At 44.0% G+C, this 23,207-nt stretch overlaps 1 protein-coding gene across 1 annotated transcript; it reads left to right on the forward strand.

The window, feature by feature from the left end:
* Positions 1-2,330: 2,330 nt before the first annotated feature.
* Positions 2,331-9,349, forward strand: LOC309497253 (lactase/phlorizin hydrolase-like; the record flags this gene model as incomplete). Its single annotated transcript, XM_082167483.1, has 12 exons — positions 2,331-3,083; positions 3,167-3,812; positions 4,629-6,185; positions 6,399-6,667; positions 6,777-7,067; positions 7,175-7,373; positions 7,495-7,697; positions 7,781-7,887; positions 7,970-8,101; positions 8,551-8,774; positions 8,860-9,096; positions 9,199-9,349. 12 exons carry the CDS (start codon positions 2,331-2,333, stop codon positions 9,324-9,326), a joined length of 4,746 nt encoding a protein of 1,581 aa, XP_082023609.1. The 3' UTR covers positions 9,327-9,349.
* Positions 9,350-23,207: the final 13,858 nt, after the last annotated feature.

Genomic DNA, 23,207 nt, shown 5'->3' on the forward strand with positions numbered 1-23,207 from the left:
ATTTCATATGGACCTACAGATCCCAGCAACTGGATGCATCTGTGTGAATCATGAATCTTGCTAAAGTGAATCTTTTAGCATGAAATTCTACTGTAGCCATTGTCCTCATTCTTTAATCTTGTATACAGACCAAGGAAGGTAATCAACTAACATTAAGATGTGTGACTTTTGCTAGTTCTCACAAATTAGTGTCAGGCTAAAAATAAAGCACAGGTTGACAAGACAAGGCAGGTTGTGAGTTCCAAAGTAACTAATCGAAAGAAGTATGAAATGCTATATCACTGATCTTGTGGATGCTTGTGGAATGTTTTATTTAGGTTTCAAAATAACACAATCTGTATTTTTAAATAGCACATCTCTGTCCCTCTCATTTATGTTTTATTTTAACACTTTACCAAAAATTTTTTTATGATGGTTATACATAGTAATATATTTTCACAGTGCAACAACAAAAATATTATTGAAATAGTCAAAGATTTTGTTATCGAATTTAACACAATTTCTAATAATTTTAATGTTTGTATGTGTTAAATAATTGTAATGAACCTGGTTGCTACTGTGTGTTGTACACTAGGTGGTGATGTAATGCCACTACCTCATTTCATACAAACCTTATCCATTATCTGAGAATCATTTTTGGAGAGAAATGTACTACTAATATACTTTTTATTATTATGCATGCAATGCATTATATAATTGTATTATATATTTTCCATGTGTCCACATTAAATCTAAAGTATGATTACCATAATGAGTGTGTTCTGACACGTGTTGTTTAACTCCCAATACTTTAAAATGTCTATAAATGCCAACATCAATGCATCGTTTTCATTATCTTCATGGCTCAGCAAATAATAAAGATTTTATCTGCAGCCAGTACTAATTCAGATAGAAAATCAATAAATGATTTCATAAAGTCTCTTTAGATTTTGGTATCTGTATCAGCCATCGAAAAAGCTTTATTGATCAACCAGTATTGTTGAATGTATCCATTTCTTGTTAAATTGATAAATCAGCTTAAGCAACTGAGAGCTTCACGGTAGAATCTGCCACATTGCGTCCCATTAATCCATCCACTAGCCACCTGTGAACATCTTTATGTCACTCTAGAAATAGGTACTTGAATATCGATTTTGCAAGATAAGGTTTGTTGGATAAGATTGAATATCTTTTCACGCACTGAATATATTTGTATCTTCTGTGATCTCCTTTGTGTGTTTGATAGGCATAACTTATGGATGTCACAATTACTTCACAAGAAATTTGAAAACAAGTTTTGCACAAATGGAAAGGATGGTTTTCTGTGATTAATGAAGTGGATGTTTAAGTGAGGACAAAAAAAAAAAGGGTTTTGAGACTTGTTTAAAATGTTTGTTGTGAACCCATTATTTAAAAAAAAAACACGACCCTGGTGCGATTGCTCTGTTAGTGCGGTTCATTTGAATAATCATGAACGCTGCCATCTGAACCCCGGTGCCACCCTACAAGGTGGCCGAGACCGCTGAAAAGATGGGTCTGTCCTCTTCCAAACGAACTCTGGTGCAGTTTGAATGAAATATGAACACAACACAGATCAAAGATATGTAAACGAACCAAAAACAGGACATGATGCCACAAGATGCGACCCTAAAAAGGACAGAATGCTCAAGCACTCCTGTTTTTTCCTCGTCATAGTTACCCATCACAGTTCGGTACAGGTATCAGAATCGCGTCTCTTCACAGGAGATCTTTTGATAAGATCACAGCAGATCAGATGTTTGTGACGGAGGGATTCCTGCCGCTGTTTTGACTTTTTTACACATTTTATAAGCTTTTCACGAGTTCTCAGCTGTTCAAAATACCATCATATGCAGGCTATGCACACACAATGAGCACATTTATCCCAGCACACAGCATTGCTTTTGATGTTTGGTAAGTTCCGACACGAAATATACGTAATAAAAGCCGACCAATCAGGTTGTGAACATATCACTATGCCTTTAGGTTCGGTGTCTTTAGGTTCTATGTTAAAACAACAGTGTGACCACTAAGAGGACCAAGACAACACGTTTATTGATTTTTTTTGGTCCAGACCAATCGAAACAAGCACACCGAACTACATGTGTGAACACACCCTTAATGACTGCCATAAACTGTATCACTAGTTGGATTAAAGTTAAAAGTTAAACTCCACAATTGTATAACTGAGATGATTGTATAAGTGACACTCTTGTATAACTCTATAACTGATTGTATAACTGACACTCTTGATAACTGATTGTATTACTGACATAACAGCCGTGGTGGTTATAAAGAGCTTTTCCCACTCTTCCCCACTTGCAACTGACAAGATGAAGGTCCTAGAGGGATTTCTTTCTTTAGGTTTGTTGACTGTTTTTTTGAGCTCCTGTAATGCAAAGCAACAGAAGTTCAGGAATCCTGTCCATCAGAAATCAGCTTCTGCAATCTCATACCAGAAGGTCTGGGAGAAATTCAGAAGTCAAAGCGAAGCTGAGCGTGATGAGTTTCTGAGTGGCTCGTTCCCAGTTGATTTTGAATGGTCCGTCTCCAGTGAGAGTTTCAAAGTGGAGGGTGGATGGGCTGAACACGGGAAGGGTGAGACCATTTGGGATCGTTTTAGCCATGAGGGCCATGTCTTTGACAAACAGACCACTGATTTGGCCTGTGATAGTTATCATAAGGTGGACTATGATGCGTATCTGCTTAGGGGAATGATGGCACCTAATTATCAGTTCTCAATTTCCTGGGCTCGCATTTTCCCCACTGGACACAGAGAAAGTTTGGTTGAAGAGGGGGTTGCTTATTATGACAAGATGATTAACACACTTCTACAATCCGGCATCGAACCTACTGTTACCCTGCATCATTGGGACCTTCCCCAAGCTCTACAGGACTCAGGAGGCTGGGTTAATGACTCTATTGTGGAAGCTTTCAAAGAATTTTCGGACTTTTGCTTCTCTCGTTATGGAGACAGAGTCAAAACATGGATCACTTTCGGCAGCCCCTGGGTAGTGAGCAACTTGGGGTATGGAACAGGGGAACATCCCCCAAGTATGAAAGACCCAATAATAGCCTCTTACAAGGTGTGTTTGTCAATCAGAAAAAGTACCATCTATTTTATGATTTTATAAAGTATATATTGGCAATGCTTTGCTTGTTTTCACAGGTGACGCACAATGTTCTGAAATCTCATGCTGAAGCCTGGCATATTTATAATGATAATTACAGGAAACTGTACAATGGAAAAGTGGGCATTGCTCTTAACTCCGATTGGGCAGAGCCAAGGAATCCCGTAAGTGATCAGGATGTTGCAGCAGCTGAGCGTTATTTGAACTTCAAGCTGGGCTGGTTTGCTCACCCCATATTTGTAGATGGTGACTATCCAGCCGTGCTGAAGAAACAAATAGAGAAAAAGAAAGGTGAGTGTGGTAAAGAGCTGGCAAGACTCCCCGTCTTCACTGAGGCAGAGAAACAAAGAATCCGAGGCACAGCTGATTTCTTCGGACTTCATCACTACACTTCCCGACTGATTAGTGAGAGCTTGGGTAGATGTGACGCTGGACCCAATAATGTTGGGGACTTCGAGGCTTATGCGGACCCCACATGGCCCTCCACAGCTTCTGACCAGATCCAGTCTGTTCCATGGGGGCTTCGGCGGTTATTGAACTACATTTATTTAGAGTACACATCCATCACAAAGGTGCCCATCTATATCACAGGAAACGGAATGCCAACTGAGTACTATGGTGATCTGCTCAATGACATTCAGCGTGTCGACTATCTCAAAGCTTACATTAATGAAGCAATGAAAGGTAAGTATTTTAAGGGAACTGGTCAGTGTTTAAAACTATGATTATATTAATCTTTTTAGTGATAACAGTTTGTGTGAAATCAGAGAGTTGGTGACCTAAATCTAAGATCTGTAAGGTATTTCTTGGAGATTCAATTTTTTTAAATATTTTAAGTATATATTATTTTGAGGCCAAAAAATGCCTTATAGGGAAGCCGTGTATAGGGTCTCTGATATCTCAAAAAGTTTATTGGCCACATTTTCTTATCAAGATAGCCTGGGACAAATGTCTTTTTGCATGGAAACATTGCTTGTGTAGACCTACTTTTAAGCCACTTTCAAGATTCTCCTAGTTAATCAATACTGATAAATGATAAAATATTGTACTGTTCTTTTGATCATAACAGGGACTTACACATCACATTTGAACTATTAAGCTTAAAACATGTCCTTGTCTTTTCATGGATGTAATTAAGGCTCCAATGTCACCCACATCTACAAATATTTGCACCCTGAGAAGACTTTTAACGGTGTAAACTTGAAGGAATCAGGTTTGTCTATCCAAAAATCATAATTATTGAAATATAATATAATAAACATGGTGTTTATTGGCTTGGGAATAATTAATCCTTCAGGGAGCTGAAAATATATGAAAATGTTAGATTCTGCAATAATTTTACAGACCTTAGTTTTAGGTCACCAACAACATCTGATTTGACACTGACTGACCATAAAACAATCTTCTACCAATGTAACAAAACCCTTGCCAAACCTTAACATCCAGACTTTATATAGTAATACAATATCACTATCTACTAACTACTTCTTTCTACTACAGCTGTGCATTTGGATGGTGTTGTCATCCAGAGGTTTACAGTCCAGTCTCTGATGGATGGTTTTGAGGGTCCTCAAGGCTACAGTCAACGATTTGGATTGCACTATGTGAACTTTGAAGATCCTGACAGGCCAAGAATCCCCAAAGCATCAGCATATTACTATTCAAAGGTGATTGAGCATAATGGATTTGCTGAGACTCCAGCAAGCTCCAAGATGCAAATCTATGGAAATAAAATTGAGAGCACAAAACTTCCTAGTCTGCCACCATCTGAAGTTCCTTCAAAATCCAAGGTTGTTTGGGAAAAGTTCTCCCCTCAAACCAAGTTTGAGAGACAGCTTTATCACTATGGAACATTTCCAGAGGGATTCCAGTGGGGTGTCTCTTCTTCAGCATATCAGGTTGAAGGTGGCTGGAATGCAGATGGAAAAGGACCAAGTGTTTGGGATACTTTCACTCAAAAACCTGGTATGATCCCAAACAATGACAATGGTGATGTTGCATGTGACAGCTACAATAAAATAGATGAGGATCTATACATGTTGAGAGCCCTAAAATTGAAGACTTATAGATTCTCCTTGTCGTGGTCTCGAATTTTTCCCAGTGGGAAAAAATCTTCTCTTAATCAGAAGGGTGTGGACTACTACAACAGGCTCATTGATGGTCTCTTGGCAAACAATATCACACCCATGGTGACTCTCTACCATTGGGACCTGCCACAGGCTTTACAGAACATCAACGGTTGGGACAACCCCGAATTAATTAACATATTCAATGAATATTGTGACTTCTGTTATGCAACATTTGGAGACAGGGTGAAGTTTTGGATCACATTTAATGAACCCCAGACAATTGCATGGTCCGGATATGGACTAGGTCTGATTCCACCTAACGTAAACCAACCTGGAGATGCTCCATACAGGGTTGCACACAACCTCCTGAAAGCTCATGCACAAGCTTATCACACCTATGATGAGAAATACAGGGCATCGCAAGGAGGTCTGGTATCCATTAGTCTAAACGCTGAATGGGCAGAACCCCTGGACGTCAACATCCCTCGAGAGGTGGTGGCAGCTGATCGAGCCCTTCAGTTCCAACTAGGCTGGTTTGCACATCCCATATTTAAAAATGGTGACTACCCTGACGCCATGAAGTGGCAGGTTGGCAACAAAAGTGAACTTCAAGGCTTGACAGAATCCCGCCTGCCTTCTTTTACTGACGAAGACAAAGCCTTTATCCAAGGAACAGCTGATGTATTCTGCATTAACACATACACAACCAAAGTCGTGCGCCATGTGACCAGCATACTTGATGTTGAGTCTTATCAGACTGACCAGGACGTTGAGAAGGACTTTCCAGATGGCTCTGAAAATACTGCCGTTAATGACCAGAAGGCTGTTTCTTGGGGACTCAGGAGACTTCTTAACTGGTTAAAGGAAGAGTATGGAGACCCTGAGATTTATATAACAGAAAATGGTGTAGCTACAGTCCCTGCCATGACGGTTGATGACACTGATCGAATATTCTTTCTTAAGACCTACGTTGATGAGGCTCTTAAAGGTATGTTAACTATAGTTCTCATTCATGACAGTGCATACACACGTATTTGTTTGATTACGAAAAGCTCTTTTTTGGACATGGTTCCAAATTTTGCATGAAATTATTTGCTCATGAATACACAAATTGTACAAAATGTATTAGAGAAAATAGCTTAATGTTTGTAATGGTGTTAAATTGTGCATTTGACACATTTACATGTATTGTCTTTTTTAGCACACAACCTGGATGGAGTACGTATTAAGGGTTATATTGCTAGCTCTCTGATGGACTCCTTTGAGTGGCTAAATGGCTACTATGTTAGCTATGGACTTCACCATGTGAACTTTTTACTTTCAAATCGGCCAAGAACTCCAAAGCGCTCAGCTCACCTCCTTTATGATATAATAAGAAATAATGGCTTTCCACTGACAGTGGAGGAAGAAATGTTATATGGACATTTTCCAGAGGGATTTATGTGGAGCACAGCAACAGCTGCATATCAGGTACAATCCATTTTAACAAATTCAATTTTTAATCATATTTTAAATATATTTTTAAATCATATATTTGCTTAAAATTATATATGTTTCATGTTATGCTTTAACACCACAGATAGAGGGAGCCTGGAGAACAGATGGAAAAGGTCTCAGTATTTGGGACAAATATACACACACTCCCTCAAGAATAGCTAATGACGACAATGGTGACATTGCCTGTGACAGCTACAACAGGATCGCTGATGATGTCGATAATGTAAAAAAACTGAGGGTCGGCCACTACCGGATGTCTGTTGCATGGCCCAGAATTATGCCAGATGGAACAAACAGGAAAATTAATGAAGCTGGACTCAACTACTATAATAGGCTTGTGGATGCACTTTTGGCAGCTAATATCCAGCCACAGGTAGACTATTTTTTAAATAATTTGCATGCTAGAAATGCACTCTGGTACTGGTAGCCTAAATAATTTTACAAAATTTTGACAGTCTATTAATCATTTTGATCTGGCAGGTGACCTTGTACCACTGGGATCTCCCACAAGCACTCCAGGATGTTGGTGGCTGGGAGAATGAAACTATTGTCGATAGGTTCAGAGACTATGCTGATGTTGTGTTTAACAGTCTGGGGGACAGAGTAAAGTTCTGGATCACTTTAAATGAACCCCTCAATGTTGCTTTGGCAGGATATGGCCATGGAACTATGGCACCAGGTATCATTCGCCATTAAAATTATTATTTATTTTTTTTTAAATGTAATTAAGCCCACCAATTTCTGTGTTCACAGCTAATAATGCAAAATAAGGTTTTTGATGATGGTCTATCTGTGTCCAGGTATAAATTCCAGACCGGCCACTGCACCATATGTTGCGGCACACAACCTCATCAAGGCTCATGCTGAGGCCTGGCATCTGTATAATGACAAGTATCGTGCAAAATATGGTGGCCTTATCAGCATCACTCTAAACTCTGACTGGGCTGAACCAAGAAACCCATACAAACAGGAAGACGTGGATGCTGCCGTGCGTTATCTTCAGGTACAGATTTGTGATTCATCCATACGAACAGTGTGTAACCATGTGCATAAATCCACAATAAGCCACTCCTCTTCTTGAAACAGTTCATGCTGGGTTGGTTTGCTCATCCTGTGTTCAATGGAGATTACAGTGATATCATGAAAGACAGAATTCGAGAGAGAAGTTTAGCGGCTGGCCGACCTCAATCAAGGTAATTCATATGTTATCTTCTTTGTGAGGAATTTAAAGCTTTGTATTAAAAAGTTTTCACATTTGCATTTCACATCTATCAGGCTTCCAGAATTTACCCCTGCTGAAGTAGCGAGGATTAATGGTACTTATGATTATTTTGGATTCAACCACTACACTTCTGTCTTAACCCATTACTTGGACTACAAAGACTACGAGGACTATGATGCAGACAGGTAGCCTTTTAGTTTTATTCGGCAAAGTCATTCTGTGTCAGGTCCAATTTGTTTAAAACCTACATCAATGTTTATTATGTCAAGTCAGATTTATTTGTATAGCACTTTTTACAGTACACATTGTTTCAAAGCAGCTTTACAGAAAATTGTAGTGTTCATGAATAAAATATCTTTATGTCTTAGACACATTTAGAAGATTATCGCTGTGCAATAATATAGTTTACATTTTGTAAAGATATTATAACGCAGTTGAGATTTCCTATATAATATATATATAATATATATTGCAGATATATATTATGAGCAGATATTATATATTATAAGTGAGCAGATATGCATACAATGTATGTATGCAGATAAAGAATTGACACAACTTTTTGTAAAGAGTTTGGCAATAATATAGTTACATACTGCAAAAAAATGTTAAATTATGTTGCCATCTATTCCAGGGGTGTAGGAGTTGTATCAGATCGTACATGGCTGGAATCTGGATCCTTCTGGTTGAAAGTAAATCCTGCGGGATTCCGAAAAATTCTGAAGTTCATTAAAGATGAGTATGGAAACCCTGCTGTTTACATAACAGAGAATGGTGTATCAGAAAGAGGGCCAATAGATCTGAATGATGTCCCCCGTATCCACTACTATAATACCTATATCAATCAGGCCCTGAAAGGTAATCAGATCGAAAAGGACAGCATTAAACAAAAGATTTCTGTGATGCGTTTCCATGCATTATTAATATTATTGTTTGTTTTCAGCGTGCTTGCTGGATGGTGTGGACATCCGTGGCTACACTGCCTGGTCACTAATGGACAATGTGGAATGGGCGGCGGGTTTTGAAGAAAGATTTGGCTTTTTCTATGTAAATCGATCAGATCCCAGTTTACCACGTATTCCTAAGGAATCTGTCTGGAGCTATGCTAAAATAGTGTCCTGCAATGGCTTCATTAGCCCAGGAGAAAGTCCCCATAAATGTCAGATCCTTGAACCTGAAGGTACAATAAATCTATCTATCTATCTATCTATCTATATACTGTATATATGTCTGTCTGTCTGCTTGTCTGTCTATAAATAACTGAGTCTTTTCTGGTTTACAGAGACTAATCCTGCACCACCTCCTGGTGAAGAGCTGTTTTTGGAAGTGTCAGGTCCTGATGCTGATACAAGAAACAAAAAACGTCCAGTAGAGGAACACATTAACCTTGATAAAACGGACAATTTCTGAACATGTGCTTTAAAAGTCTTAATATACATACATATATAGAAATATATATTTAATTACTTAAATTTACAAGTTGTGTAAATATAATTAAGTGAAAAATTATGTAATTCATAAAGCTGAAAAAAACAAAACAAGAATTTATTCTTTACATAATCAGATGTTACTGGTAACTTCAACATTAACGTGTGATTAGTGAAGATATGAACCAATGAGGAGCTATCCTTAACTACGACTGGAGTCATAAGGATTTCAACCATTTTCTGATTTTTATTAACTATTTTATTTCATAACTACTTTTCTCTCCAGGACTACAGTATGTAGAGTTTGTTTCTGGTGGGACACTCATTAGTGACTCTCAATCGGTGCAGTAGTTGTGTTGCTACGGTAATGCTGGCATTTTAATCTAATTAATGTTGACTGCTTTGATAAACCGAATTAATAATTAAAGACATGTTTGTATGTATGTTGTATTGGGATTTTTCATGATTAACTGTATTTTATGTTGTTTAAATGTATGCTTCTACTAGCATTAGCTTATGGACGTGCCCTATTTTACATTTAAAAATGCCTTGTGTCTTAACAGATATGTTTGGGCTTTATTTGAGTCCATATGTTTAATTGTATAAATAAAAATAAAAGAACTACAAATAATTTGCATCTTTGGTTTTTGTACCGGTGGTGTAAAGGAATAAGGATGTGTATGTTACCTGAGTGTATGTTTATTCATATTTTAGTTAATGATTTGTAAGTGCATTATTGTGTCATTACTTTATTTTGAAGGCCACATCATACTTTACTCATTATTAACCATACACCAACATCATCTCATTGCTTGTTAATGCATTACTTTACTTGAGGGGGCACGGACCAATCACAGCTCATGACAAGGAGCCCACCCCCTCCCCATACAGCTGTGATCCACAAAACGGCATTTTAAAAGAACACGCCGACTTATTGAGACTTAAGCTTATTCACCATATCCCCCAGAGTTAGATAAGTCCATACGTACCCTTTTCATCTCTGTAAATCATTGGAGTAAATCACTCCGCCCAAGTAGCAGTGCTTCATCTTCTGAGAATATAGTTCCCAGTAAGTATACGGTTAGAAGATGGCTGTGTCTCATGTGACCTTGTTATTTGTACACACTGTACCATACAAATCACAACATGATTCAATATTCCATATTCTATTCAATATTCCGTTTCACTTGGAAACATGTCACAACACTGGAGAAAAGTCGTTTGCAACTTCCGGTTCACGGTGACTTTGAAGCACGCTCTTCCCCGTGTTATGCAAGTAGAGAAGCTTAGTGAGATACCCCACTCTGTTCTCAGAGAACCCGGGGTTACATGAGTAACCTAACGTTCTCTTTTAATCAATCGCTCTGTATCTCATTATGGGAATAAATATAGCCAACTCCCGAACTGCATGCTTTCTGAAGCCGCCGAACAGACCCGGCAAGAAAGAAAGATAACCTTTCAATTCTCCAAAGAGCCATAGAAGGCGCACTGATATCCAGATGGTAAAATCTGCTAAATGTATGAGGGGAAGCTCCGCACAAATATCTCCCACTGAAATCCCCTTAACCCTTTGGGGTCTGAGGTGTTTTCTGGGCCCTGGAGGTGTTCTGGCATGCCCTGACATTTGTGCTTATTTCTGTTACTTGTAACATTTTCTTGTTGAGGAGATTAAAAGAATGGCTTTTTGATTGTTTGGATTTATTTACAACACAACATAATCCAAATATACATAACAAAGGACCAAAAAAAGCACATTACTGAACACACTGATCTAACAGAACTGAACAGTCACACACCTTTGTGCCATTCCTAAAACAGTTCCTGTTCAACATACCTATCATTTTTATTTTACCATGTTCATGTACAGAGACTTGTGTGAATGTTTACTCCTGTGAAATGCAGGCAGTCTATAACCATAAATCATTAAAAAGGAACACTTAAGTACACTACACACACAAAAAAAATAAAAATAAAATGTTCTCATGCGTTTTTGAAATGAGATTGGAGTAAAAACATGTATCCTAATGTTTGGAGCATTTTGATTCAAATGCACAGCGTGCATGGGGCCAGGGCGAATTCAAATGCTCACACAGATTTAATTATAAAAGGCAAACCATAAATAATCCAGGCCAGAGATCAAGGCAATAATCCTTTAAACATGGAAGGGAAACCAGGAACATACAAGAAAAAACCCAGGTAAACCACACACTTCACCAACAACAACTCATAAAACCTAACTGTAGAACATAAATACACAAAGCAATGAGTGGATATTAACAGCTGGAACTAATGAAGGTGACCATGGTGACTAATATGACAACACAGAAGAATGGAAATCAAACACAGGAAAGGAACAGACACAATGGAAAAATCAGAATAGATTTCAACATTAAAAAGTCCTTTAACAAGACAAAACAAAAAACGTACTCGGTTACTAACGTAACCTCGGTTCTCTCTAGAAGAGGGAACGAGTACTGCGTAAGATATCTTACGCTAGGGGAAAATCCTTTTTCCGCGAGATATTGAAGCCAAAAATTATCCTAAATTTTGTAATAATGCAAAACGCGTTGCGGCAGCATGCAGACATAGGCGAGACAGCTCGCGCGCCTATTGGCTGCTCTGCGGCAACTGCAGCAGCCTATCGAGCGAGGCCTGGCGTGACGCCAGACCCAATCAGGGCACTTCGCGCCCGCTGCGTCACGTCCCGCCGAAATGGGCGTGGTCTAGGCCTATAAATACCGCTCGCAGGCAGCTATTATCTGGTTTTTCATCATCGAAGCAACCAGAGCGTGTGCATGCACGGCAAGATACGCAGTACTCGTTCCCTCTTCTATTGAGAACCGAGGTTACGTTAGTAACCGAGTACGTTCTCTTACGAGAGGCCTCTCGTACTGCGTAAGATATCTTACGCTAGGGGACCCAATGCAAAACGCCGTGCATGCTGAGATCTGACACCAAAGACCCAAGGGCGAAAGCCCGGGGTACATATAGTGCACAATCACTCAGGGAACTCACAGGGAGTCCGGGAAGAGGGAGGGGCGAAGCCGCACTCTTCCACATATGGCAGCGTCGCTGAGACGCGAATTTCATCATACAGACAGGGCGGGGTACGGCCTGAACTGATGGGGGAATGTGGGTCTTACACAGTTTGCCCAGGCACATCTCGTGCTGCTACTTTTTTTACTGTCGAACATTGAGCTGTGCCCAGTAGACGCAGCATTCTGAGCTGCTCGCATCAGGTCAGACAATACTGGTAAACTTAGACCGACAGCAGCCTGGCCTGCAGGGCGGGAACCTCTAGGTTATAAAACCTTATAAATGTAGACGGGGAGGCCCAGCCTGCCGCCATACAAATATCTTGCAAGGCAATCCCACTTGACCAGGCCCACGAAGAGGCCATGCCTCTCGTGGAGTGCGCTCTGACACCCAACGGGCACTGCATGCTCTTGGAGGCGTATGCCAGCGCTATAGCATCAACTATCCATCTGGATAGGCTCTGTTTCGACGCGGCTAGTCCCTTAGAACGTCCGCTAAACGAAACAAAGAGCTGCTCCGTCTGTCTGAAACCAGACGAGCGAGACACATAAGCTCGTAATGCCCTGACTGGGCAAAGGAGGCTCGCGTCTCTTTCCTCATCAGGGACCGGTAGGGCTGACAGGGAGATAACCTGCGCCCTAAACGGTGTGTTGAGGGATTTCGGAACATAACCGTGCTTAGGTTTGAGTATAACTTTTGAGTCATTAGGCCCAAACTCCATGCACGCCGCGCTCACAGAGAGCGCGTGCAGATCCCCTATGCGCTTCACCGAAGCGAGAGCCAGCAAAAACACCGTCTTGAAAGACAGGTGTTTCAAATCAATTGACTGTAAAGGCTCAAATGGCGCACCTTTCATGGCTTCCAGAACCGTAGAAAGGTCCCATACGGGGACTGAGGGAGGTCTGGGAGGATTCAGTCTCTTAGCCCCTCTAAGGAAGCGGATGACTAAATCGTTCCTTCCTATTGACTGACCAAGCGTTGTTTCTGAGAACGCTGCTATAGCCGCCACATAAACTTTGAGCGTGGAGGGGGCCCTGCCCCCATCCAACAGCTCTTGTAGGAAGGAAAGCACCTCCGCCACACCACAGTCTGTGGGTGACACACCACGGGCTGTGCACCAGCCCGAAAACACTGACCATTTCGAGGAATAGAGTCGTCTCGTAGACGGAGCTCTAGCCTGCGTGATCGTGTTTAATACTCCTTCAGGGAGTCCAACATGTACCCGTTGATGGCCCAGACATGAAGGGACCATAGTTCCGGGTGAGGATGCCAGATCGAACCGTGGGCCTGTGAGAGGAGGTCTCTCCTCACTGGTACTGGCCACGGGGCAGTACTCGCTAACTGCATCACGACTGGGAACCAAGGTTGGTTTTTCCAGAACGGTGCCACCAGCAGTACTGAGCATCCTTCTTCCCTGATCCGTTCTATCACCTGAGGCAGGAGAGAGACGGGGGGAAAAGCATAGAGCGGGCGGCGGGGCCACACATGGGCCAGCGCGCTCCTGCTCTTGGAGAAAAATTCCTGACAGTGAGCGTTTTCTTGAGACGCAAACAGGTCTACTTCCGCTCTGCCGAATTTCTTCCACAGCAGTTGGACTGTCTGTGGGTGTAGAGACCACTCGCCTGCCGGAACATTGTTCCTGGACAGTCTGTCCGGTCCTATATTCAGGAGCCCTGGCACGTGCGCTGCTCTGAGCGAGCGCAGGTTGCACTGAGCCCATACCAGGAGGCGTTCTGCCAGCCTGTACAGGTTCTTGGACCTGAGGCCGCCCTGGCGATTTATGTAGGACACCACAGACATGTTGTCCGAACGGACCAAGACGTGGCGTCCTTTTATCTGGGGACAAAAACGCGTCAGCGCGTTGTCTACTGCCAGCATTTCGAGGCAGTTTATGTGCAGGAGCTTCTCCCGTTCCGACCACTGGCCGAAGAACGGTCTGCCCTCGAGCAGCGCTCCCCATCCCGAGGTGGACGCGTCCGTGGACACCACTTTCACCCTCGAGGAAGTCCCCAGGCTTACACCTGATTGGTACCAGTCGTTCGCTCTCCAAGGTTTCAGAGCTGTGACGCACTTCTGATTGACTCTGAGGCGAAGCGAACCGGATGCCCACGCTCTGCGTGGGACTCGCGCTTTCAGCCAAAACTGCAGCGGGCGCATGCGGAGCAGGTCCAGCTGGAGCACTGACGATGCTGAGGCCATGAGACCTAGCATCTTCTGAAATTTCTTGAGCGGGACAGACGCGCCGCAGCGAAACGCGTTCGCTGTGCGTTGAATGTCTACCGCGCGCTGTGGCGATAGTCGCGCTATCATGGACAGCGAGTCCAATTCTGTGCCCAGGAAAGATATCTTCTGACTGGGTAACAGAGAGCTCTTCGCCCAATTGACACTGAGACCCAAATCCTCGAGGTGATCGAGTAAAATGGTCGTGTGTTCTATGAGCACTGCGCGAGATTGCGCTAGAATCAGCCAATCGTCCAAATAGTTCAGCACTCGCATGCCTCTCATTCTGAGGGGTGCGAGCGCCGCGTCCATGCACTTCGTAAATGTACGGGGTGCCAGGGACAAACCGAATGGCAGGACTGTGTACTGATATGCCTGGCCCTCGAAGGTGAATCTCAAATATCGCCTGTGACGTGACGCTATCTGTATTTGAAAATACGCGTCTTTCAGATCTATTGACACAAACCAATCTCCTTGGCGAATCTGCACAAGGATTTGTCTGGTCGTGAGCATCCTGAACTGTCGCTTCACAAGCACTTTGTTCAGTTGCCTTAGATCTAGTATGGGTCTGAGACCCCCGTCTTTTTTCGGTACCAGGAAGTATCTGCTGTATAGCCCTCCTTCGCTCTGAACTTGAGAGAGAGGCTCTATGGCCCCTTTGCTCAATAGTTTCGCCACTTCGGCTCGAAGTAAATGTGCTACTTCTGTTTTTACCGTGGTCTCGACGCGCGCCACATAGCGGCGAGGGCGTCGGCGAAACTGCAGCGAATAGCCTCTTTTTATAATGTTCAGCACCCACTTCGAAACCCCGGGCAGCTTTGCCCATGCGTCTGCATGGATAGCTAGGGGTTGAATACGAAGCGCGCTCCGCTCGCTCAGCGATGGAGAAGCTTCGGCGTGCTGCAACACAAGCATCGCGCTCGTGACATTTGAGGCATGGGGCGCGCTGATAACAGCGGGCAGATTGCCCGCGCTCGACTCCTCTGCGGTGGTCAGCCGCGAGGGGGAGGGCTGGGCGGTTCCCGTGGGAACTGTCATGTCTATGTGTGGATGTGGGCGCGGGACAGCGGGCACATTTATCACACCGAAAGCATCGTTCGCTTGCGTGAAGCGAGTGCACGTTGGTTTCGTTTTTACAGAAACCGTGAGACATGCATAACGCGGTGTTAGTGGGCACTGGGTAGTGGGCACATTCACCATGTTTGAAGCGCAACCGATCTGAGTCGGTTTTATGTGCGCGAGCCCTGTGTGACAGGCTGTGCTTGTGTGTAGGGATGGGCACTGGGCAGTGGGCATTCTTACTACACATGAAACACCATCGGCCGTGGCCGGGACACCAGAAAATACACTCTTTTGGGGACTTATCTGGGTAGCCGTGAAAACGGCATTTGTGTGCAGGCAAGCGGGTGACAGAACCGACTTGTTGGCTGCAGAAAACACTGGAACAGTCACATTTGCTGGAACTGGACGAGCGAATAGCTTTGGTGTGAGTCTGGCCGCAGCGGGACTTAAACACCGTCGTTTTCCTAGCTGTGCTAGGACGACTTCGGGGCCTCGGGCTTCACCGTAATCCTAGGTCGCGAGCCACGTACAGCGGGGCGGCGACCGGATGAGCGGGAGCGCGGTCTCGCACTTCGGGCCTGGCGGCGCTGCGAAGTGGTGGCAGTGGACGGTGGCTGGGGCTGTGAGCTCTGTGCAGACGGTATCGCACGGCCTGCTGCAGAGCTGGAGCGCTTCGGGAGGAAGTGCTTCATAGCCTGTGACGCTTTCTGTACCTCTGCGAATCTCTCCGCGAAATCCTTGACGGAGGATCCAAAGAGGCCTGTGGCGGAAAGCGGGGCGTCGAGGAACGCGGTGCGCTCAGACTCGGCCATTTCCGAGAGCGTCAGCCAAAGATGTCTCTCAGTCACGGTGAGAGAGGCCATATTCCGTCCAATGGCTTGCGCTGCAGACTTAGTAGCACGGAGAGCGAGGTCCGTGGCACTCCTTAAGTCCGGCACGCAGATCGCGTCAGGTCCTTCCTCATCCAGCTTACGGAGGAGATCGGCCTGGAAGATCTGAAGCGTTGCCATGGTGTGCAGCGCTGACGCAGCTTGCCCGGCGGCGGAGAAAGCGCGGCGGAGCAGGCTTGACGTCGTGCGGCAAGCTTTAGAGGGTAGGGCCGACTTAGCACGCCGTCCAGCAGAGGGCGGGCATAAGTGGGCCGCTATCGCCTCTTCGACCGGCGGCAGCGAAAGGTATCCTTTGTTCTTGGCATCGTCAACAGCGGAGAATGCCAAAGAAACAGCAGGACGCACTCTAGCCGAATAGGGGCGTTCCAGGACTTGGCGACTTCTTCGTATAACTCAGGAAGAAAAGGCGCCGGTCTGGACGCAGGCGAAGCGCGCTCCCCAGGCAGGAAAAATCCATCCAGCCGGTTGTGAGCGGGCTGCTCAGGCGAAGACCACTCGAGGCCGAGGCTCGCCGCGGCCTGTGCGAGTACTCGCATGAGCTCCGTCTCGATGGACGCTCTCTTGCCTGACGACGTGCGGGCAGGGGGCGCGGGGTCCTCAGAGCCCACCCAATGCTCACTGCCTGACGCCAGGATAGAGCAGGAATCATCCTCTCCCAGCAGGGCTTCCTCATCCACGATGTCAACGGAAGCGGCGGCAGACGGCGGCCGCTGTCCGTCAGGAAGCGAGGCTGACGAAGCCGGGGAAGCAAGCGGGCGAACCGGCGAGCTTTGGCGGCTGAGGGAGGGTTCCGGGGCCCGCTGGGCACGGCGCTTTTTACGGCGCGACGCCGCGGCGGGCGGGGGAGCAGTCTCGGTGAAGAAGGCTAGGCGAGTCCTCAGAGTCGCCATTGCCATCAGCTCGCAGTGAGGGCAGCCGCCGTCAGCGAGCGCGAGAACTGCATGTTCCTCACCCAGGCAGGAAACGCAAACCACGTGGCGGTCCCCGTCGCTGAGTGTGGCTCTGCACGAGCCGCAGGAAGGCATCTTTAAAAAGACGCTAGCTCTTTTAGAATGTGTGTCGCGGCGGCGACACACACACACAAAAGTACAGTGTAATAAGGAAAGGATATAAGCGCCGGAAAGCGCAGCAGGAAGGCAGGAAGGCGGCGCGGCCAGCGACTTCAGTGACTCGTCCCGCTGAAGGTGCTCTCTCTCAGACGGCGCGGCTTCTTCTCCGGCTCCAGCGATGCGTGTGCTTCGCTTGAAGGATGAAAAATCAGATAATAGCTGCCTGCGAGCGGTATTTATAGGCCTAGACCACGCCCATTTCGGCGGGACGTGACTCAGCGGGCGCGAAGTGCCCTGATTGGGTCTGGCGTCACGCCAGGCCTCGCTCGATAGGCTGCTGCAGTTGCCGCAGAGCAGCCAATAGGTGCGCGAGCTGTCTCGCCTATGTCTGCATGCTGCCGCAACGCGTTTTGCATTATTACAAAATTTAGGATAATTTTTGGCTTCAATATCTCACGCAGAAAAAGGATTTTCCCCTAGCGTAAGATATCTTACGCAGTACGAGAGACCTCTCGTAAGAGAACCAGGATCATTACAACAGCACTTGCAGAGAGCATTCACTGAAGCGATCAAGCCGGTCCTCACTATGAAACATTATTGTTACCACATAAACATCGATGTTTAAACAGATATCCACGAACACATTATTTCATACACTCAAAAAAAAAAAAAAAAAAATGAAAGCTTGACTTTAATTTTTCCTTATCAACAGGTTCCATAAAATGTAATTATTAAAGTTGAAAACAAATATTTCAAGGTTATCTAACTTAATGGGGTTGTTTTAGGGAGAAATAATATTTTTTGACTCAAGCCAACTATTATCAAGAATTTTTGCTGAACAAGAGACGTTTGAGTTTAACTATGTTATATGGACTAACAAAATTTGTTTGGAAGTTGCATATTACATATTTATCTACTCAAACTAAACTAATAATTTAACAACAAAACAATAAATTCAAGCTTAATTAATTAAAATAAAATGCTTTCTCTAACTTTAATTTTTACTAGTTAGGTTTAACTATAGTTTGTCAGCAAGTTCCACACAAATTACTTAAGTAAACTCAACTCAACATTTGTTAGTTCCTTTATTCAACAACACAACACTACAGTTTATAAAATTCTGTTTTACAAAAGAGAAAAAAAACAGTTAAACATATCCATGAGTGGCAGCATTTAAAGGCAGCATTTATCTTTACCTTAAAAAAAAAAAAAAAAAAACTCTGGACACGCTTTACATGCATGTCACCCAGAACAGTGGTGCGTGTCACAAAAAAACGAAAAAAGTTATATAACCTTTCAAGTGTTTTTCAATTAAATGGTTTCAAGTGTTTGTTTTTCAATTACCGTATTTTCCGCACTATAAGGCGCACCGGATTATAAGGCGCACCTTCAATGAATGGCCTATTTTAGAACTGTTTTCATATATAGGGCGCACCGGATTATAAGGCGCATAGAATAGAAGATACTGCAGTCAAACGTTTGACTGGGTTTGCGTTATGCAGTGGTCACCAACCTTTTCAAGCCTAAGATCACATCCAAAGTCCAAATGTAAACCAAGATCTACCACTTGCAAAAAAATATGAAAAAACAAGTGGCTGAGCTGTAAAACCTTGTTTATACTCGACGCGTCCGCATGAGCGCGAAGGTAATACAAAACTAATATCAGTCTGCTCGGGCAGATTCAGCTCAAAGTCGTGCATCTTCGGATGCGGAGGCGCGCGCGCGGCAAAATGACGTCATTGTGACAGCGCGCGCGCCTCCGCATCCGAAGATGCACGACTTTGAGCCGAATCTGCCCGAGCAGACGGATATTAGTACATCTCATCACACCGGCACCCAGTTTGCGCGTCTAAATCAGTTGTATGGTCTGGTGTTCAGTCTAAAACAAAACAGTTGCGTCAAGTATAAATGCCTCGTCTGTTTGGGGAGGTGCGCGCGCAGTCAGCGGAGGCTCGCGCTCCGGTGCCAGGCGAAAGTATAAACAAGGTTTAAGTCAGCGGTTGTTTTACAGACATTAATATAAGGCGCCAGATCCATATATAAGGCGCTCCGGATTATAAGGCGCACTGTCGTTTTTTGAAAAAATTAAAGGCTTTTAAGTGCGCCTTATAGTGCGGAAAATACGGTAAATGGTTTCAAGTGCAAAGCAGGCCTTTATGTTAAGCTCCACAAACTTCACTCATTTTGTTTTTAAGCATCTGTACACGCTACATGACAAAGAAACATGTCACCAGAACAGTGGTCAGCATGTCACACACACACACACACACACACACGCACACGCACACACACACACACACACACACACACACACACACACACACACACACACACACACACACACATACTTGTTTTTGTGGTATAGAAGGACACTGATGCCCAAACAAGTTTGGTGGTGGTATATGGGGACACCCCTTTCCCAATGCCCTACAGTGATGATACAAATATCAAAAATTTTGTTTTAATCTGCAGATCACAAATCTGACTTCAAATGTTCTATACACACAACAGAACAGAAAATATGACCATATGATATTTTGGTGGTACACAAGGACATTCCCGCCCATCCTAAAATGTTCCCGCCTATGACATAATTGTGATTTTTGGGGCCCGACTTGATTATGAGGACACTCTTTTTACAATACACTAAATATGTCATTTCAGTGGATTACAGGGACCAATGTGTTTTACTGGTACATGACCACACACACACACAAACCTGACAACACAGTGTATTACCAAGACTAAGGTGATTTAAGAGGACTGGATCTTAAACACAATACACAACTGCATAATCCAACATTATAAGGACGAGTGTGTTTAATGGTACATGCCCACACACACACACAAACCTGACAACACGGTGTATTACCAAGACTAAGGTGATTAAAGAGTACCGGATCTCCAATACAATACACAAAACAACTTGCAACATTACAGGGACAGAAGTGTTTTAGAAGTGCTTTAATTATGAATTCAATAATATCATCATAAACATTGAGATTTTTTCAGTTTTACCATGTAATACAATCATGTCATGCCATTTTAAGGGGAAAGTGACATCCACAAACTTAAAACATGGTCAATAAAACTTGCACAACTGTGTGATCTTTCAGAAAGCATACAGTATCATTACTGTTTTGACATATTAAAATGACAAACAGATGAACCATTCAAAACTTCGAAAAGATTGACAAAACAGCCCTTGGAAACAGGCACAATTTAAAGATGTCATTAAACAGGCTTTGAAATGTATGAACTCACTCAACATGCAATATATGCTGCAACATGTAGAGAAACCGACTTACAAGGGACGGTTTACCTAAAAAGACAATTCTGTTATATCCAGAAAATGTAAACAGAATTGTCAAGTTTCAAAGCAGAATTACAGAGATAACAGGAAAAGTATTCAACAAAGTTAGTTTGGGCTGTACATCAGCTCTAGAAGAGTATAGTGTCATTAGAATACAACCATCATTGCAAGTACAAAAGCTCTCATGTGTTTAGAGAATACTAAAGCATGTATTCTTCTGTACAGAGAATGAGAGAGAGGCAGAAATTGAAAACCCACGGAAAGGATCCTCAGCGGTCTTACACTGCTGGCATTCAGTCAGTGTGGCCAGTTTTCCTTTGGTTATACACTCACCGAAAGGATTATTAGGAACACCTGTTCAATTTCTCATTAATACAATTATTTAATCAACCAAATCACATGGCAGTTGCTTCAATGCATTTAGGGGTGTGGTCCTGGTCAAGACAATCTCCTGAACTCCAAACTGAATGTCAGAATGGGAAAGAAAGGTGATTTAAGCAATTTTGAGCATGGCATGGTTGTTGGTGCCAGACGGGCCGGTCTGAGTATTTCACAATCTGCTCAGTTACTGGGATTTTCACGCACAACCATTTCTAGGGTTTACAAAGAATGGTGTGAAAAGGGAAAAACATCCAGTATGCGGCAGTCCTGTGGGCGAAAATGCCTTGTTGATGCTAGAGGTCAGAGGAGAATGGGCCGACTGATTCAAGCTGATAGAAGAGCAACTTTGACTGAAATAACCACTCGTTACAACCGAGGTATGCAGCAAAGCATTTGTGAAGCCACAACACGCACAACCTTGAGGCGGATGGGCTACAACAGCAGAAGACCCCACCGGGTACCACTCATCTCCACTACAAATAGGAAAAAGAGGCTACAATTTGCACGAGCTCACCAAAATTGGACAGTTGAAGACTGGAAAATGTTGCCTGGTCTGATGAGTCTCGATTTCTGTTGAGACATTCAGATGGTAGAGTCAGAATTTGGCGTAAACAGAATGAGAACATGGATCCATCATGCCTTGTTACCACTGTGCAGGCTGGTGGTGGTGGTGTAATGGTGTGGGGGATGTTTTCTTGGCACACTTTAGGCCCCTTAGTGCCAATTGGGCATCGTTTAAATGCCACGGCCTACCTGAGCATTGTTTCTGACCATGTCCATCCCTTTATGACCACCATGTACCCATCCTCTGATGGCTACTTCCAGCAGGATAATGCACCATGTCACAAAGCTCGAATCATTTCAAATTGGTTTCTTGAACATGACAATGAGTTCACTGTACTAAAATGGCCCCCACAGTCACCAGATCTCAACCCAATAGAGCATCTTTGGGGGGTGTCGGGTGTCTGGAAACAAGTCATTATCTTGTGTGACCATCATTTGCCTCACGCAGTACAACACATCTCCTTCGCATAGAGTTGATCAGGTTGTTGATTGTGGCCTGTGGAATGTTGGTCCACTCCTCTTCAATGGCTGTGTGAAGTTGCTGGATATTGGCAGGACCTGGAACACGCTGTCGTATACGCCGATTCAGAGCATCCCAAACATGCTCAATGGGTGACATGTCCGGTGAGTATGGTGGCCATGCAAGAACTGGGATGTTTTCAGCTTCCAGGAATTGTGTACAGATCTTTGCAGAATGGGGCCGTGCATTATCATACTGCAACATGAGGTGATGGTCGTGGATGAATGGCACAACAATGGGCCTTAGGATCTCATCAAGGTATCTCTGTGCATTCAAAGTGCCATCAATAAAATGCACCTGCGTTCGTTGTCCATAACATACGCCTGCACATACCATAACCCCACCATGGGCCACACGATCCACAATGTTGACATCAGCAAACCTGTCTGCCATCTGCCCTGTACAGTGAAAACCGGGATTCATCCGTGAAGAGAACACCTCTCCAAAGTGCCAGACGCCATCGAATGTGAGCATTTGCCCACGCAGGTCGTTTACAATGACCAACTGCAGGTCGAGACCCCGATGAGGACGATGAGCATGCAGATGAGCTCCCCTGAGACGGTTTTTGACAGTTTGTGCAGAAATTCTTTGGTTATGCAAACCGATTGTTGCAGCAGCTGTCCGGGTGGCTGGCCTCAGACGGTGTTGGAGGTGAAGATGCTGGATGTGGAAGTCCTGGGCTGGTGTGGTTACACGTGGTCTGCAGTTGTGAGGCCGGTTGGATGTACTGCCAAATTCTCTGAAAAGCCTTTGGAGACGGCTTATGGTAGAGAAATGAACATTCAATTCACGGGCAACAGCAGGTGGACATTCCTGCTGTCAGCATGCC

This window comes from Leuciscus leuciscus (genome assembly GCF_965113295.1).
Source record: "Leuciscus leuciscus genome assembly, chromosome: 4".
Taxonomy (NCBI): Eukaryota; Metazoa; Chordata; class Actinopteri; order Cypriniformes; family Leuciscidae; genus Leuciscus; species Leuciscus leuciscus.